Source organism: Osmerus eperlanus, chromosome 14 (genome assembly GCF_963692335.1).
Source record: "Osmerus eperlanus chromosome 14, fOsmEpe2.1, whole genome shotgun sequence".
NCBI classification, from domain to species: Eukaryota; Metazoa; Chordata; class Actinopteri; order Osmeriformes; family Osmeridae; genus Osmerus; species Osmerus eperlanus.
Window position 1 is genome coordinate 5,662,110 of NC_085031.1, and position 17,965 is coordinate 5,680,074.

The 17,965-nt window shown below is 48.0% G+C and overlaps 2 protein-coding genes across 3 annotated transcripts in view; one reads left to right on the forward strand and one right to left on the reverse strand.

Annotated features, from left to right (window-relative positions):
- nrarpa (NOTCH regulated ankyrin repeat protein a) overlaps positions 1 to 17,357 on the reverse strand; it is an 82,261-nt gene extending 64,904 nt beyond the window's left edge. Inside the window, exon 1 of one of the 2 annotated variants that reach the window (XR_009932121.1) lies at positions 14,573 to 17,357. Coding sequence is in view for 1 of the 2 variants with exons in the window: in XM_062477551.1 (XP_062333535.1) it covers positions 16,532 to 16,870 (339 nt within the window). In the remaining variant the exon portion in view is untranslated. Of the gene's footprint in view, positions 1 to 13,447 lie in introns of those variants that run through there. The other variant, XM_062477551.1, reaches the window with a different exon arrangement.
- LOC134033870 (protein AMBP-like) lies at positions 57 to 5,331 on the forward strand. The gene is made up of 13 exons (XM_062478157.1): positions 57 to 124; positions 276 to 443; positions 536 to 709; positions 1,074 to 1,096; positions 1,425 to 1,640; positions 2,503 to 2,645; positions 3,122 to 3,198; positions 3,588 to 3,704; positions 3,972 to 4,073; positions 4,167 to 4,304; positions 4,588 to 4,755; positions 4,849 to 5,022; positions 5,167 to 5,331. The coding sequence occupies exons 1-13, from the start codon at positions 88 to 90 to the stop codon at positions 5,193 to 5,195; spliced, it is 1,566 nt and encodes a 521-aa protein (XP_062334141.1). The 5' UTR covers positions 57 to 87; the 3' UTR covers positions 5,196 to 5,331.
- Positions 17,358 to 17,965: the final 608 nt, after the last annotated feature.

Consider the following 17,965-nt stretch of genomic DNA (forward strand, 5'->3'; position numbering starts at 1 on the left):
TCGTCAAAAGAGAAACCAACTAAACCAGCAGAATATAAACCAGAAAAGCCAGCAGAAAATAAACCAGTCAAGAGGAACAGGAGACACATGGTCATACCTGACAAGTCCTTCTTCAGGAGCACAGGTGAGATGCAATACCACCAACCACACTATCTGATTCTCTAACTGAGAATGACTATGAATCATTTGACTCTCCACCTGACTCTCCATTTGACTCTATGACTCTCTCTATGACTCTCTCTATATGAATCTCAATGTGAATCTGACCCTTTCAGAGGCCTGTATGCTGCAGCCGGATGGCGGGCCGTGCTTTGGGATCCTGCTGCGCTACTTCTATAACTCCACTTCCATGAGCTGCCAGTCTTTCAGCTATGGAGGCTGCGCTGGCAACCAGAACAACTTCCTGTCCGAGAGAGAATGTCTACAGAGCTGCCGCACTGAGGGTCTGTCTGTCTGTCCCATGTATGACATTCTGCCTGCCTACCGGACTACCTGCAACATGCCTCACTTTAATTCTGTCTAACCGCCCCCCCAGCATCTTGCAGGCTGCCCATGGCTGCCAGCCCCTGCTCCGGCCATCCCCCTGTCTGGGCCTTTGACTCCTCGAGAGGCCTCTGCCTCCCCTACAAGCAGGGCTACTGCCAGGGGAACAGCAACAAGTTCTACAGCAAGGCTGAGTGTGAGGAATACTGTGGGGTGGTGAAGGACGGTGAGAGTTACACACACACACACACACACACAGCTTAACACACGCATGGAGATACACACAAACAAATAGAGACACAGCACACACACTTGACACAAACAAACTAAAATCAAGTGCATGCACAGAGGGAAGAAACTGTGTTCATACTGGAAATATTAATTGTTATTTGTGTGTTCGTACTGTACAGGAGAAGGAGAATTCCTGCGGGCCGACTGAAGGAGTCTACAAAGATAGACACACATACAAGACATACAGCTGACCTACCCAGCTTATCACAGTCAAACATAGCTTTGTCAGACAATCATACACAGCAACTCAATAAAACAGTAGAGAAAGCTGATTTGATTGTGTTGTGTTGTTTGTGAAGCTTTGTTCCAACTTAACGGTTTAGTACTTTACTGTAGTCTGCGTGTGTGTGTATGTCTGTGTCTGTGTGTGTGTGTGTGTGTGTGTGTGTGTGTGTGTGTGTGTGGGGAGGGGGTTGTTGTGTGTGTTTATTCTGTGGGTCTGTGTGTGTGTGTCTGTGTGTGAGTGCATGCCCTTGATGGGAATGCACTGTTGATGGGCTCATCTGTTTGAACTGACCAGAGGGAAACAAACAGACAAGATAAACAAAAGATACGGTGAACTTTGAAACATCTCACAGATGTGTGTGCGTGTGCCCAGAGATTGCATTAGACTGTGTGTTTGTGTATGTATGTATGTGTGTGTGTGTGTGTGTGTGTGTGTGTGTGTGTGTGTGTGTGTGTGTGAGGGAGAGGCCTGTTCTCCCCCAGAGATGAAGACGGACATTAAGTCGACTGCCAAACAGACAGACAAGATGCATCAGGGAGCAGTGTTCGTGGTCTTGCTGGGTCTGGTGGGGTTCCTCCAGGGAGTCCCCCTATCCTCCAATCCTCTCTACACCACTCAGGAGAACTTCGACCTGGATAGGGTACGCCCCGAGGTCCCCTCGCTCTCCATTTCCTTATTCTCCTTTTCGCCTTATTTATCTGTGTCCCTTGGATTCTTTCATTCTCTCTTTCCACCTTGCTTCCACTCTTCCAACCCCTTCCTACCTCTGTCTTTGTTCAGTCTCTTAACAGTATGTTAATGAGCTGATGTCCAAGTCTAGGTTCTCTTTGTTGTTGTTGTTTAGAAACATTGAGACATAAAGCAAATGTTGGACTATGTTGGATCTGTACACTATATTATACATCTGTGCCTGAATGCTCTCTTGTTCTGTTTCTCAGTCTATTTTTCTCTTTCTGTCTTATTTCATGACATCTCTTTATGTCTTGCCACCCCTGTGTTCTCCCTCCCCTCCCCTCCTTTCCCTCCCTCTCTCCTCTGTCCCACACATAGACCTATGATTGAGTAAAAAAACAAGAGTTCAAGATGTTTCAAGATGGCGCCCTGTTAGTTTCCATGGCAAAGAAAGAGTGTTTTGCCGAGCTCCTGGCTTAATAATTGATCAATGTAATCTTTGACGGGAGCAAACAAATGGGGCGCTAGCTAGAGATAGTCCCCATATCTGATTGATTTCAAATGAATTTGTCTGCAGCTAAAATGAATCTATGAAAAAGTGATTACTTTGAGCCAGGTTTGAGAACAGAAATTGGTTGGAAACATAGTTCTGGATATTTTGAGTTAATAGAAGAAATGACTAATGAAGAAAGGATGCAATACCACCAAGCTCCATCTGAGCCTTTGCCTCAAGCTGAGGAGTTGGGGGAGGGAGCTTGGTTCCAAACCATTCACCCCCCCCCCCCCCCCCATCTCTACCACAAGTTAATTTTGTTCCCCCCTCCTTCTAGTTCATGGGGAAATGGCATGATGTTGCCACAGCAACCAACTGCCCCTGGATGAAACATAGAACGGGGGAGATGGCCGTCGGCAGCCTGGAGCTGGAGAAGGCCGACGCCCCGGGCAAGGTCAAAACGACACGGACATCATACAGGTAACACGCTCAGGTGCACACGCACTCACAAGCAAACAACACAGGCGGTGAGAGTCACGGGGTCGTGACATACAACGCAGCAGACTCCAAGGCAGGAAGGGAATGGCACTGCCGTGTTTTTGATTTGACAAAAGGCGACGCCTTCAGACAGCAGCTTTTGTGGAGGGGTCAGCTGACTAGCGGACGAGTCGCAGCCGGCGTGAGATGCGTGGGGAGAAGGGAAACGGTTTCAAGTCTCTGTTACTGAAAACACCGGGGTGGCTTCAACTCTCCGGGGATGCCAACATACACACATGAACACGCAATTCAACGTCAATTCAGACACGTATTCACAATCATAGAAACACACATAGATACACACACATTTCTGCAGATCTGCATAATACTGTTCTCTAGGCAATGACAAAGATGCATACATTCACACGCCTTAATAACACACAGTGGATTCAAGGAAACCTGTGTTTATGTGTGTTCAGACATGAGGAATGCAAGAAGACATCAGGGGAGTATGAGCTAAGTGACACACCTGGAAGATTCAACTACCATATCGCCAGTGAGTCCCCTTCCTCTTGTCTTCCTCTACTTTATCTCTCCTGTCTCTCCTCTTTCTTTTTCACAGTAAATACAAAAATGAACAACAAGTTGGTCTCTTCTCCTCTTTGCTTCCTCTGTGGCTTTCCCCACCTCTCCCCTCCTCCCCTCCCCTCCTCTCCTCTCCTCTCCCCTTTTCCCCTCCCCTCCTCCTCTCCCCTCCTCTCCTCTCCTCTCCTTCCTTCCTTCCTTCCCTCCCTCCCTCCCTCCCTCCCTCCCTCCCTCCCTCCCTCCCTCCCTCCCTCCCCTCCCCTCCCCTCCCCTCCCCTCCTCTTCCCCTCCTCCCCTCCCCTCCTCTTCCCCTCCTCCCCTCTCCTCCTTTCCACTCCCCTCCTCCCCTCCTCTCCTCAGAGTGGGGAGTTGACGTTGACGCCTACGTGCTTCACACTGACTATGACCAGTATGCCATCGTCGTCACGTCCAAGGAGAAGGCAGACCAAAACAGAATCACCTCCGTAAAACTCTACTGTGAGTCGCTTGGTGTCAACCGTTTCCCATATGACACAACACAAACTGGAGAGTTTCGATCCAGTCTCCTTTCATCCTTTGAACAAAAGAGAAATCACTGATCTGACACCAGTACAGTTGTACAGACAGAGGTTAGGGTTAGGGTAAGTGCCCATGCTTTCACCCATCCAGCAAAGGTAGCCCAGAGGAGAGATGGAAGGTATGAAGGGCTGGATTGACGCAGAGCTGTGAATGTCCTGTTCTGAAGTGAAACACTGCCCCCTGTAGGCCGAACTATGACGGCAGATGAGACTGCAATGGCAGAGTTCCACAGGATCACGGGAACCCTGGGCCTGGATACTGCAATGGTCATCATCAAAAAGGACAAAGGTACATTTCTCTCTCTCACACACACACACACCCTCGGACAAAGAGTCAAAGTCACTTTTTTAATTCTGTGTCGTTTTCCTGTGGGTAAACCAGGAGAATGTACACCAGTAGAACCAACAGCAGTTGTACCAGTAGGGTCAGTGAACAGGAAGAGGAGGAATGTTGTCTTACCTGTGCTCGCTGCCGAGGAGCAGGGCTCTGGGGATGAGACGTCCTTCTTCAGGAGCACGGGTGAGGGGCCACACACGCACTCTATCACTCTAGCATCTGATCCTCAATCTGAATCTGACTCTCCATCTGACTCTCCATCTGACTCTCTCTCTACCTGTCCATCTGGCTCTCCATCTGACTCTCTCTCCATCTGACTCTCTCTAACATGCTCTGATTCGCTTGACTCTCTCTCCAGCTCTCTCTTTGAGTTATCTGCCTTTCTCTGACTCACCCCCTCATTCTCCATCGAACTCTCCACCTGATTCTCTCTCTCTGACTCTCAATGTGAATCTGACCCTTTCAGAGGCCTGTATGCTGCAGCCGGATGGCGGGCCGTGCTTTGGGATCCTGCAGCGCTACTTCTATAACTCCACTTCCATGAGCTGCCAGTCCTTCAGCTATGGAGGCTGCGCTGGCAACCAGAACAACTTCCTATCCGAGAGAGAATGTCTACAGAGCTGCCGCACTGAGGGTCTGTCTGTCTGTCTCCATGTATGACATTCTGCCTGCCTACCGGACTACCTGCAACATGCCTCACTTTAATTCTGTCTAACCGCCCCCCCAGCATCTTGCAGGCTGCCCATGGCTGCCAGCCCCTGCTCCGGCCATCCCCCTGTCTGGGCCTTTGACTCCTCGAGAGGCCTCTGCCTCCCCTACAAGCAGGGCTACTGCCAGGGGAACAGCAACAAGTTCTACAGCAAGGCTGAGTGTGAGGAATACTGTGGGGTGGTGAAGGACGGTGAGAGTTACACACACACACACACACACACACACAGCTTAACACACGCATGGAGATACACACAAACAAATAGAGACACAGAGGAAAGAAACTGTTCCTACTGGAAAGATTAATTGTTGTTTAATTTGTGTTCGTACTGTACAGGAGAAGGAGAATTCCTGCGGGCCAACTGAAGGAGTCTACAAAGATAGACACACATACAAGATATACAGCTGACCTACGCAGCTTGTCACAGTTAAACATAGTACACAGAAACTCAATAAAACACAGAAACTCAATAAAACAGTAGAGAAAGCTGATCTGACCGTGTTGCCTTCTCTGAGTCTCTGTCCTGACTTACTGTTTCGTACTTTACTCTAGTGTGTCATGGGTGTATTGTGTGTGTGCGTGTGTGTGTGCATGCGTCCCTTTGAAGGCACCTGTTTGTGCAGTCATCTGTTTAAACAGCCCAGAGAGAAATGAACAAACAGAGACACAGAAGACTTTGAACCATGATGTGTTTGCGGTCTTACTGATGTGTCCAGAGGGCGTCAACCCCAACAACCCCTCTCTCCCTCGGCCTGTGCTCTCTCCCTCGTCCATCTCCCCCTCCATGGCTCCTCCCATGGCGTCTCTGTCCTCACGCCTTCACCCGTCCTGCTGACCATCATCGCCTCGTTCTGCTCGCAGCAAGTGTGTGGCTGTGTGTGTAACGGTGACCAGCAGGGGGCGATGTTGCTTTAGCTGTTGCCCCTGCTAGATCCCTTCACTCCTCTCCTCCGCTCCTCCCTCCTTTCCCCTCTCACTAGTTATCTAAGCCCCCGGCCCTCATCCTGTCTTTCCCTTCAATGTCAAATCCCTTTTTCCCTTCTCTTCTATCCCATCGTTTCTATCTCTTTGCTTCTCTTCTCCTTTCTCCTCCCCTCCTTGCCCCACTTCGTTTCTCCTCTTCTCTCATCTTGGCTGGATGAGGAGCCTGACCTCCTGGTTCCAAGAGTTCCGGGTTCTGATTGTTGCTGCACAGCATGCAGGATGCTGGGTATATTGGCAGAGGAAGCAGGAAGGAACAGACCTTCCACACCAGGCCATCACCTGGCCCGTCCCCCTTCTGCTCAGACAACATCACCTTACCAGTCAGTTCTGGACAGGCCAGACACACACGCACATCGATTTAATAGATATAGATATGAATCGATTTCTCATTTACCCATACAATGACACATTTTCTGTCTGTGCCTCTCACACGGATACACAAACACACACGAGGAGTATTTTCGTTCAGCATTTTCACATGGCCAGACTACTTTTCGGAATATTCCTTTCACACCCACATTGCCTCAACAAAAACACACAAGCACACGTGTACACACACATGGAATATGTAACACATGGAAGTACATGCAGTTTACTCACTGACCAAATATGTAACCTCAGGATGAGTCAGAGGACACAGACAGGACACACACCCTAAGTCTTCTTTCTCTGACACAAGGACCATACAGGCATCCCATAATAACATAACTGTCTAGCCTGTTAGTTGATCCTATGGGTGCTTGGCAACTAACTCATTTTACAGAAATATTTATATTCGATCTTTCCTCAAATATAAAAACGTACATATAAATACAGTTTCTCGTGTCTTATTCACTACATGACATCTCTCTGTAGAGGGAAACCAGTCTAAATGATAAATGGCACACACACACATGCAGCCACACACTATTTCTGCATACACATTCACTAAATGTGCTTTTCAACAGCCAAGGAGCAGCTTGACCCTCATGGAGGGGGGGGGGGGGGGTTCTCTCCGTGCTTAAAGCACTTGGCTGTGGCTGCAGATCAAGAGGTCGCCGTTTCAAATCCCCCCAGACTTGGTCACTTTGGATAAAAGTGTCTGCTAAATGCTTCCATTATTTGTATTACATTACTGGTCGGTCTATGAGGCTGTTTTCACACAGCCAGAAGAGAACCAGACTGAGAACAGAGAAAGAGCGAGAACTGACAGTAGTGAGGGATGGAGAGGAGAGAGAGAAAGAGAGGGGGAGAAGGGGACAGAGAGAGAGGGGGGGTCTGAAGGGAGGAGAGAGAGAGAAAGAGAGGGGGAGAAGGGGACAGAGAGAGAGGGGGGGTCTGAAGGGAGGAGAGAGAAAGAGAGGGGGAGGAGAAAAAGAGTCTAGGGAACACACACACAAGACAGTGGAGGAGGAGTAGGGAAGAGAAGGACGGGGGGGGGGGTCAGGACAAGCCTTCATCCACACACACCAACACACACACTTGTATCCCCTAGCAGAAGTAATACTAATACACCCAGCCAAAGCATTCCCATCACACTATGCCCCACCAGACAATTCTACCATCAACACTCTACACCCTCCTGCCCCACTTCTTCTTAAGTTCCTCTGTGCTTAACAACCCCCTGCAGCCTCACAATGTCAGCTTTTCAGTGGTACACACAAACACACACACACGCACACACTGAGTCTTGGATGCACTATGACCCCTGTGTTGCCGTGCCCCGGGACATGAAATATGTATGGTTGTGTGAAGATAATGAGCCTGCACATAATATGACTTGTATTCCAACACACACACACACACACAAACACAGCAAAAGATACACACAACAACAAGTGGCACCATGCTGTGCGTGCCAGACGACCCTTGAGAGCAGACGATCACAGGTCCAGCAGGCAGCCCTCTCCTGATGGGGGTCCACATCTGTACACACACTCAACATATTGATCCTACCTTTGGGTCCTACTCAGCCTTTGTGTGTGTCTGTCTGGGGATGATGAAGATGATGAAGGCATCACCCGTCAGTAGAGGTGACGAAGCTTGGCAAAGACGATCGATCAGATTCAGATTTCAGACAACTTTATTCATCCCAAGAAGACTCATTTGCAGCTTACCCAGTAACCGGGGACAACCAGGTGTCTTTGCTGGGCTCCGATGATCTTGGAACAGACTTTCACAAAACCATTTCGGTTCTTCTTTTCCTTCCTTTCCTTTTCCTTCACAGACGACCCATTAACCAACAAATAGATGAGGAAGTTGAAAGGCTTGCAATCTACAAATTCTAAAAATGGTGTCACAGAAACTGAAAGAGTTTCCACATTAAAGTGGCTGTGAAGCAGAACTGAAAATGAGTTTGAAGTTCATCACACCACAGAAGAATGCGTGGTGTGATGAACTACCCATCCAAATTGGAATGAAAAAAAACACAGACAAGATTGTTAAATTAGGCTTTGAAATTGTGATAAAATCAGCAGTCTTCTCTGCTTGAGACTGGGGGGGGGGGGTGTCGTCTGAAGGAGCTGAAGCTCCGCCCCTCGAATTTATTGAACAGCAACACTAGCTAAATCAGTTGCAGATATCAGAACAGACCTACCTGCAGTCTCTGAGTGTTTGTGTTAATTACTTTGTCTTTGCATCGTACCAGCTGAGTAACAGAATGCAGGTTATATAAACCGTCTGTGATCTGACGTAGATGGGTGGCTGTGACGTAGATGGGTTGGGTTTTGCCCCACCTATACAAACCTGAACTGAAAACGGGTGAAAAACTGTTCAACGGTCTAACTCCACATTTAAGTGGGACAAAGTTTTCGCGCTTTGCACATGCTTTCAGAAACTCATTTCACACATATATTATGCACTGAGAAGCAAATCATGGAATTTGCTTTACAGAACCTTTAAGTGAATGATTTGAAGTCCACGCTTGCCAACTGACTCTGTGTTCAGGTGACTGTGGAGTGCTTTAGAGTTTCTGAAACTCGTGGTCTCTTGGTGTCACTTGTGATCACTTGTTGAACACCCTTGATGATGAAATCAGTCTATACTCTCATTGGCTGACAGGGAAAGTTCAATTGGACTGAAATCTAATTTGACATGATGATGAAGTGTGGCCAGGATTGAAAAGCAGGTATACCACGAAAGCCTGGATGTGTGTTCGAAATGAATATGAAATATGAAGCCTTGCGTCGTACACAGTCAGACTGGTTTAGTCAGACCAGAGTCACATATATTTCTCCCTCCTCTACTCCCCCATTCCACACTCACTCAGGCAGGTTCCCCATGTGCCCTCCCCCCCCCCTCCTCCTCCTCCTCCTCTTTTTTCCTTCCAGCCTCCCCCATTCCACAGCCTTCCCCCCCAGGACATAGCAGTGTGTTGAAAGGCGGGTGAGAAAGGGAGGGTGGGGGGAGGACAATGGCCAGAATGGAAGCTTGCAATGAGAGAGGTTACTGAATAGGCCCTTTCACTGTGCCCAGCCAAACAGAAAAGCATCTCCCAGCTCACTTCAAACTCAAACCCATTCTGTATAACTAGGTCTTTATTCTCCATAATTACTCTGCGACACACACACATACACACATTAAGAACTACAAACAAGGAGAGACACAAACCCTAAGGGGACTGGACATGCACAAGAGATGACTGGACACACAAAACACAGTGGGACTGATACGCAAAGTAAAACCAGTGTTAGTGTCGCAAGGTTTTAGTGTAAACCTCAGCTCGGTCCAGTCCAGCGGACCATGTTAAACTAGAAGACAGATGGACAGGACAGGTCGAGACACACTGGGCTACATAGAACCACTAACATGTGGAGAGAGGACAGGGGGGGGGGGGGGGGAGGGGGGCTGGCAGCGGTAGGGGGAGTATTTGGGAGTGACCCTACTCTGTACTGTGGGCCTTTGCTTCATACCATTACCCCCCCCCCCACACACACACACACACACTCACTTGCCCCTCAAACCAGCATCAACTCCAGCTGGAGTTTCCCCTTCTTTGGAGCTCAGGTCAGGGGGGCGGGGGGGGGGGGGGGGTTACGGGAGAGAGGGTGTCTGATGTCACAGCCCTGCAGCCTGTTGCACGGTTGTGTCCCCCCAGACTAGACACTCTGTTCCACACACATACACACACACAAACACTTCAGGCCCTGCCACCCCCCTCCACAGGCAGCCTTGTGCAGGAATGGGCCGAAAGTGTCACACACACACAAACACAAAGGTTGCACAAAGGAGGCAGGCAGCAGGAGAGTGTAGCGATGTAGCTGAGCAGGGGGGAGTGTGGGGTAGCAAGTCTAGAGGGGGAGGGGATATGTGTGTGTGTGGGGGGGGAGTGGTTAGGATAGGATGCTCCATATGGGCGACCCCACCACCACCACCCGCAAACAAATAGGCAGATGTCATATGGGCCGGCTCGCCCCAGTGGGCCACCAGGTCACCAGAGAGGGGAGGGGAAGTGAGGAGAGGAGGGGAAAGTTGAAGTGAGGAGAGGTGACGATTTGCTTCTTTTTTTTGGACACATTCCACATTCTTGCATAGACCTAACCTGGCCAGCGTGCCCATGCAATCTCACATACTTGCATGTCAAGACAAAAAAATGCAGTCAAAACAAATGCACAGTTACAGTGCATGGACAGCTAAACGCACACACGCAGAAAGCACACGCACGCACACACAAGCAAACCAGACGGAATGCTGGGGCCATCACAGACACATATAGGCTCTGATACAAATCTGCTTACTAAAATCTGTCTCGGATTTCCCAATAAGCAATAGGTCTAACACACTGTGTGTGTGTGTGTGTGTGTGTGTGTGTGTGTGTGTGTGTGTGTGTGTGTGTGTGTGTGTGTGTGTGTGCGTGTGTGTGTGTGCATGTGCATGTGTGCGTGTGAAGAATGAGGCAGCGCGGTCAGGTGTCACGTATCCATGTGTAGAGAGTTGAGGAATGGACTGACACACACACACACACACCCACCCAGGAGACTGGTGAGGGGAGTGGTAAGGCTACACACAGGTCTGTGGCAGCAGCCCTTCTTTAACACAGGGATATAAAAAGTATTTAAATGAGAAAAGGGAGGGCAGGGGGAGAGGCCAGGGGAGATGGGGGAGGAGCCCCCCCCCCCTTTTGTGTTACAGGTCTGCTGCTCCAAACCTCCAGCATGGTATAGAGATGGTAGGATGGGGGTCACCCTCTGCTCCATCCCCCCCCCCACCCGCCCAGCGCCACCCCCTCTCTATATCTCCACCCTTCTGCCTCTCTGCTGCAGCTCAGTCTTTTCCTATCACCCTCCTTCTTTCCCTCCTTCCATCCTCCCATCCTCAATGCATTAGCATAGCAGCTGCTGGATGCAGGGTTGGGACAGGGCAGGGTTGGGTTGGGGGGGGGGGGGGGGCAAGAGAGGGGGAGGGGGGTTCCTGTCAATGGCTGGCCGTCTGGCTGCTGAATAGAGCTGAGGCTGTCGTACCCCCTCCTCCCCCCCCCCCCCTCCCCCCTCCCAGGGTAGACAAAGGAGGAGGGGACAGAGGAGGGGTCTGTGAATGGACTGCCTTGTCACTGGTGCTATGGAAATTCACAGAATGGAGTGAAAGAATGAAAAGAAAGTTCAGAAAGGAGCAGAGGGTAAGGAAAGACCGGCATGGCCACCTGTCTCTCTCTCTCTCTCTCTCTCTCTCTTTCTGTGTCGTTCTTCCAGGGCAGACGTGTTCTGGGGGCGCAGGCTGCTGCAGACGGTGCTGTTGTACTGATCCTGCGGGACGGGGGAAAGTGTGAAGTCAGCGCGTTCTAAAATACGACCTCTCACCCCTCCATCTGGGAGCTGCAGAGGAGCCAGGGGAGAACACACACTCACATGCACGTTTAGGGAGTCTGGAGTTGGTGCTGCATCTTCTGCATGTCTCCTTCTCCACTATGATGTCACCTCAACCAACTAGTTCATGTAGTCAGACTAGTTCATATTTGTATCCAATTTGATCATTTGCAGATTCGCTATTTGATCAAGTCCACATGAGGTGTGGCCAAAGAATGGACTCTTCTAGTATGTGGAGAGCAAGGAAGATTGCAGAATTTTTATTTTTTTTAAAGATTTTTTAACCCTCTGTTTCAGGAGAGCAGAGTACAGAGGAGAGGAGAGCAGGGCCGAGCATTCAACAAATGAATTAATGTCTCTCGGCCCTGACTCTATTCGTCTGGTCTTCTTCTCATTCTCTCTCTGCACTCTCTCTCTCTCCTACATGTCTTATATGAACAGACTCTATCTCTGGTCACTTTGGAAGAGACTGCTAAAATAATTTCCAAATTCCTATTATGTTATGTGTCAGGCCAGGCCAGGCACATGAAGAATCTATTAGGGGCCTCCTATCTTTCTTTCTAACCCCCCCCCCTCTCTCTCTCTAACCCTGGGACGCAGGCCAAGTCTACAGGCAGACAATTGAACCACAGCTCAACAATAACATCCTGCTGAAGTGAGGGAGGGAGGGAGGGAGGGAGGGAGGGAGGAAGAGAGACGGAGGGATGGAGGTGGAGGTGGAGGATGCCATGGTATTGAATAACAGCCAGGCTGGGTTCAGTTGGGGTTTTAAAGGGACACTGACTTGGTACATTGTCAAGTACGAGTCTCACACTAAAAGAGGTGTTCGACTGTGGCTTGAACAGGTTTAGCTTTGGTGTCTATCAACACTCCCAGCAACATGAGACAAAGGGACTGAGTTCAGTGTGGATGTACCCCTTCATGTGAGCATCAAGTGTTCTTACATTGCTCGCTAGCGGGCATCTTTAAAGATTACACCCAGACATGTACCTGTTGACTTTTACTAAGAATAAGGTGTTAAAACCTTCCACCCTTGATTACTAACTTCAGTCATGCAGAACTGCACATTTCTGCTCAGCATCAAGTTATACCTTTACTAGTAAGCCTTATGGCGTCCTGACTTTGGTAAGCACTCTGGTCTGTCTGGCAGGCTTCCCTAACCCTGCCACATAATCTGACAAGATAGTCAGTTGATAGTCACAACTGAGAATGTTTAGCTATACTGGCCTTTGGTGGTACATTTTTGTGTGAGCTATGCACTGGAATGTAATGTATATGCATACTCTTAAACGATAAAATCCCAGTTTAACCCCTTATTGACACTGTGTGTGTGTGTGTGTGTGTGTGTGTGTGTGTGTGTGTGTGTGTGTGTGTGTGTGTGTGCCATGAGCAGAGGATATGAGGAGTGTCACTGTCAGATGTTCACTGTAAATATTTCTGCACAACATAAACTACTGTGAACTGTAGATAGGGAGAGCAGGAGAGACCGTCGGCGGGAGCTAAGAAAGAGAGGTCAGGCAGAGAGAGATAGATGAAGAAAGGGAGAGGGAGAGAGAGGCCTGGGTAATATAACACCGACTCTCACACAGAGGCGGGGGTCCTTCGTTAAACCACAACTTCCCACAATCCATTGCACCCTTTTATCCAGCATGTGAAAGGATGAGGCCAAATGAATGACAAAAGGAGAGAATAAAGACTAGGGCAGGGCCAGGCATGGGAGAGAGGGAGGCGACTGGCCCCCTCGCCATTCTTCTCTATGGAAAACAGGGGGATGAGGAGGGAGGAAGGGGGGTGATGGGAATGAACTCAGACTGGGGGGCTGAGGGGCAAACATATGCATCAACACAACAGAGTGAGTTTAATGATTTCTTTACTGGCTTGTACACAAACGTACAAAAATATTACAGCACTCATCTCCTCCACTCCTCACACAATCACAGTGTTACAAACGCTCAAAACAAAAATTCAAACAAAACCAAACCAAAAAAAAAGAGGAAAAAAATCCTAAATCAACACGACGGAACCGTGCCCCTCTCATTCACCTTCCTCCAGCTTGAGGAAGACACAGAACTTGGCCCAAAGAAGTCAACACTTTCTCTCACTCAGTTACACACCTATCCAGTCGTCCACTCTACCCGCCATAAATGTTATGACACTGTTGAGTAGAGCAACTACACACCGTGCAATTTATTTTTTGTTACAATGACCTTACCATCAAATGTATATCATTCCCCATCCAGAACAATAGAGGACTACACTTCAGAAAAGAAGGCTCCCCAAGATATTATCAGCGTTTATATATATTCATATATATATTTATACATACACCCGATCTTAGAGATACATACATCTTTGTGAAAACATCATGTCTCACAAAGTAACACACACAATAGACATGACAACCTGGAGCAACTTTATACAATAATATTTAGTTGTGTTCCTTTTTTTTCTATTCAGAAAAAAAAAATATGTCGACGTAAAGCCAACTAATCAACAACAGACATCAGTGCAATATTCAAACAAAAACGAAGAAAATAAAATACCAAAACAAATAAAAAGATCAAGTTTAAGACAAGCGATGCATATTTCTGTTTTGATGCTATTACCAATCTGGATTGTGTTGTTGTTTACCTATCGCCTCTGTTTTGTTGGCTTGTTTGTTTGTTTGTTTGCTGGTCCTCAGACAGTGTCCCTGGTGCACGTCACTCTGGGTGCACCAACAGCACCAGGTTGCAGGAGAGACACGAGTTGCACAGAGAGCAGACAATACACACACAGAACAGGACAGCAGACACAGGCGACACACACACATAAACACTACTGGCACAAACACCCACGCACAGAGACACATCCAGACTGGCACACAGAGCGCAGCATAGCAGACACAGGGTACACACACATCATTTCTGCACACACACACAAACCTTCAACATCCATACATCTGTCTCGACCCAACCAAGCACCGGACACACAGAGACACGCACACGCTCTCTCGTCACGCACACGCTCTCTCGTCACGCACACGCTCTCTCGTCACGCACACGCTCTCTCTCTCACACTTCCATGAACGCAAACACACACAGTGCATACTCGTGTCTTCCTGGGACCTGGATGCTGCTCTGTCAGTTAGAACTTTCTCTATCTGTTGGCCACTGAGTAGCAGGGTTTTAAAAACTCAACACGAAGGCACAGAAACACACAAGCAGCATTGAAAACCAACATTAGGGTGCCATGACTTTTCAAAACGCAGAATGTTTTTTAAACCAATTTCTATTGATATCCTGCAATAGTAATGTGATGTTAACAGTCTTTATAGTAAAACAGTAATGACGCGTTATATAGTCCTGCTCAGTAGTAACTCTATCCGTAACCCTCAGCTCCTGCAGTTACCCGACGAGGCACTAGGGGGCGTAAAAGGCTCCGCATTTTTTGTGCAATAAAACTCCCTGCATATTATATGTCATGCAATAAAATTCCATTTTTTTGTGTGTCACTAAAATAGAAATCAAGCAGAGCTACCTTGAGAGGCGTTCAGCTTCTGAAAAAAAGCATACTGTCCCGGTTGGAGACCATTCATGGGCAAGAAGGATCCCATTGCATTGACAGAGATTGGAGCTTGCTGGGTTACAAACAGGTCTTCATTTGGAACCTGCTACTAAAATGGGTCCTGTTCATCTCTTAAAGAAGTGTGGGGATCTATTGTGGAGTGTGTGAGTTGAGATTCTCCTGTGAGAGAATGCATGGTCGGTGGTGAGGTCGGGGTTTAATTCTTCACAGTCGAGGTAGTTGGCAATAAGAACCAAACCGAGTTCAAGGGGGATTGAGTTAGGAAGCATTTCGGTTGCAGACCAATTTAGAGGGCTTAGGAAGGTGTCTCCACAGGGGCCAGTTGTTAAACCTAGGCCTAGTACAAGTCAGAAGCAGCTTTTTTAAGTCACCCTAAATATTCTTAAAACTTAATGATTTTTTGTAAAGAAATAAACCACAACATATTCAAAATGCACCTTCTTCTCAATGTACCTTCATAAATACGCCAGCCTGTGTTCACAGTGAGGACCAGGATGGTATACAATACTGAAATGAGAGCATAAACTGAACTCCGAATGCGACTTTCCTGACGTTTTGATACAAAGCAGAGCAGCGGTTTAGTAACACAGTAACCATTGACAACTGGTCGCACTGGCCTGAAAGAGGGTGCCGGCAGCCTGCTGGCTTAGCGGCGAGAGCGCTTAGCTACTTTTACAAAGAAACAAAGTAAAGCTATTGTGTACAGTACTTAACAACACACGTGTCAAATGCTGTTATGATTACACGTCTGAAAAGCGAATTGGATATCATAATGCTGCTCTTTGAAAAAAATCATATTTAATTAAAAAGGAGAAAAACATACTATGTAGCCCAAACAGAGGATGGCCTCCCCGGCAGTGTTCATGTTCTTCCCTTTAAGCTATTCCAGCATGCAGTCGCAGCATCAAGTGCCAACTTTTAGGCCTATATCAAAATAATTTAGAAGGGTCATACAAGTGAACAGCGTGGAGCCACAGACCGACAACTCAGAGGAAGCTCGAGGAGAAAAAGGCGTTTCAGTGGAACCGCGGCGCGAGGATGAGACCGTCGCCGCGTGAAAGGCCAACTGAACTCGGGAGTAAAACACACCTGGCTTCAATTTTGTTTTTTTTAAAACGTCCCAATCTATATTATACACATTCAAGAAAAAAGCTTTAGTACCAACCCACCTAAATGGCGTTTTCTATTTTTCAAGATTCATGCGAGAACCGTGTGATGTCTGTTTCACTCACGAGCCAGAAGGACCCCCGTTTGGTTTGAATAGGCAGAGGGAAGTTTACTGTTTTCTTTAATAATAATTTGGCACAACTATGGAAACGCAAATTTACAAGAGCCTGGCTTTCCGTGTTTACCTGACAGCTTGAAGCAGATCACCGCGCGCCAGATGAGTACTTTGCTTTAGTGATGAGGTATAGGACTATGTCTTGGTGTCCTCCAAAAGCGGCAATATGTAAGGCACTCCAGCCTTCCCTGTTCGCCAACCGAATATCGGCTCCAAACTTCACCAGAAGTTTAACGAGCTCGAGATTTCCATCAATGACCGACTGATGCAGCGCCGTCTGTCCCTCGGGCCCGAAGGAGTTGACATTGAATTCGCAGTTTGTCATGTTCTGGAGCAACGAGTGAAGTTCCTTAGTGTTGCCTTTTTTCACTGCCTCCTGGAAAACCCGCTGCGGCGCGGAGCAAGTCGATACATCCGCTTGGCTCATGGTGAAGATGGACTGGGAAATAGATCCTATGCTGCTATACGTGATAATCACAGTGCGAGTCGCTGCTCTGGTAACACGCCCGCTGACTGGATAACTACCAGTTAATAAGGCACTTAAAAAAAGAAGAATCGAATGCTAAACCACTATATATCCCAAAAAGGACAAGAAACAAAATAACACACTTGGTGTGCAAAATGTTGTCAATGACGGCAGAGATCCAAAAATCCCTATTAAAAGAAATAAAGTGTTTGTAAGAGATCCAAGTTGGGCGAGGTGTCTTCTCCCCTCCGGTTCTCTCTCCGTAGCAGCACCAGGTAGTGTCGATATCACAGAGTTGGAGCGCGGCAGCTTTAACTTCTCGGGTCTTGGGAACTTGGCAATACGACCACGGGATCCCGGGACGCCGTGAACAGTCGTTGTTTCAGGACAGGTTTATCTTGTTCTAGCGTCTTGCCTGGATGTCCCCGTAGCCGCCGCGTTCCGTGTGCCTGTTTAAGACAGGTACAGAACCATGTAAGAGTGCTGATTGCCACTGATATCCCCACTGTTAACCCACATTATGTAGCCTATAGGCTACGGTCCACATCAAAAGCTGTTTTATGCATAGCTTTTTAACGCATGCTATAAATACAGTGGTTCTACCAATAGGTGGTATAAAACATTAAGTTGAAGCGTTGAATACTTGCCTGTGACAATTGGACGGGTGATGGCGACGTTACTGTGAAATTCCCCCGCGTGCCCCGTTGCGTGTCCTTCGTGCGGTCCAAGAGTCTCTGCTCTACAGTGCGTGCGAGGGGGATGTTTTACGCGTCCTTTATTTGCATAACAATAGTTCTCAATAGAATACGCTTTGTCGAAATGGGCGGAAACCGAGGGAGGTCATAGGCTGCTGGGTGCGTTTGGGGAGGGTCCAGAATCTTGAAACTGTAGAGCAGGGGCGTGATCTAGAGGAATCCAAATGCCGCAGAAAAATAACAAGTGGTGTCAGTAAAATCGTTTCTACATCCTATAGGCTCCCCGGCGGGACGAAGCCGACGTGACTCAAACGAGGAGGATGGTGTTACAAACGTAACAAACAACACCATGACAAAGTAG

What these genes read in the sequence shown, in the direction of transcription:
- LOC134033870 (XM_062478157.1), top strand. Translation starts at nt 88, where the DNA reads ATGGTCATACCTGACAAGTCCTTCTTCAGGAGCACAG. An exon ending in ACGACACGGACATCATACAG is followed by an intron (nt 2,646 to 3,121) that starts GTAACACGCTCA and finishes ATGTGTGTTCAG; the next exon opens with ACATGAGGAATGCAAGAAGA. An exon ending in GTCCTTCTTCAGGAGCACGG is followed by an intron (nt 4,305 to 4,587) that starts GTGAGGGGCCAC and finishes TGACCCTTTCAG; the next exon opens with AGGCCTGTATGCTGCAGCCG.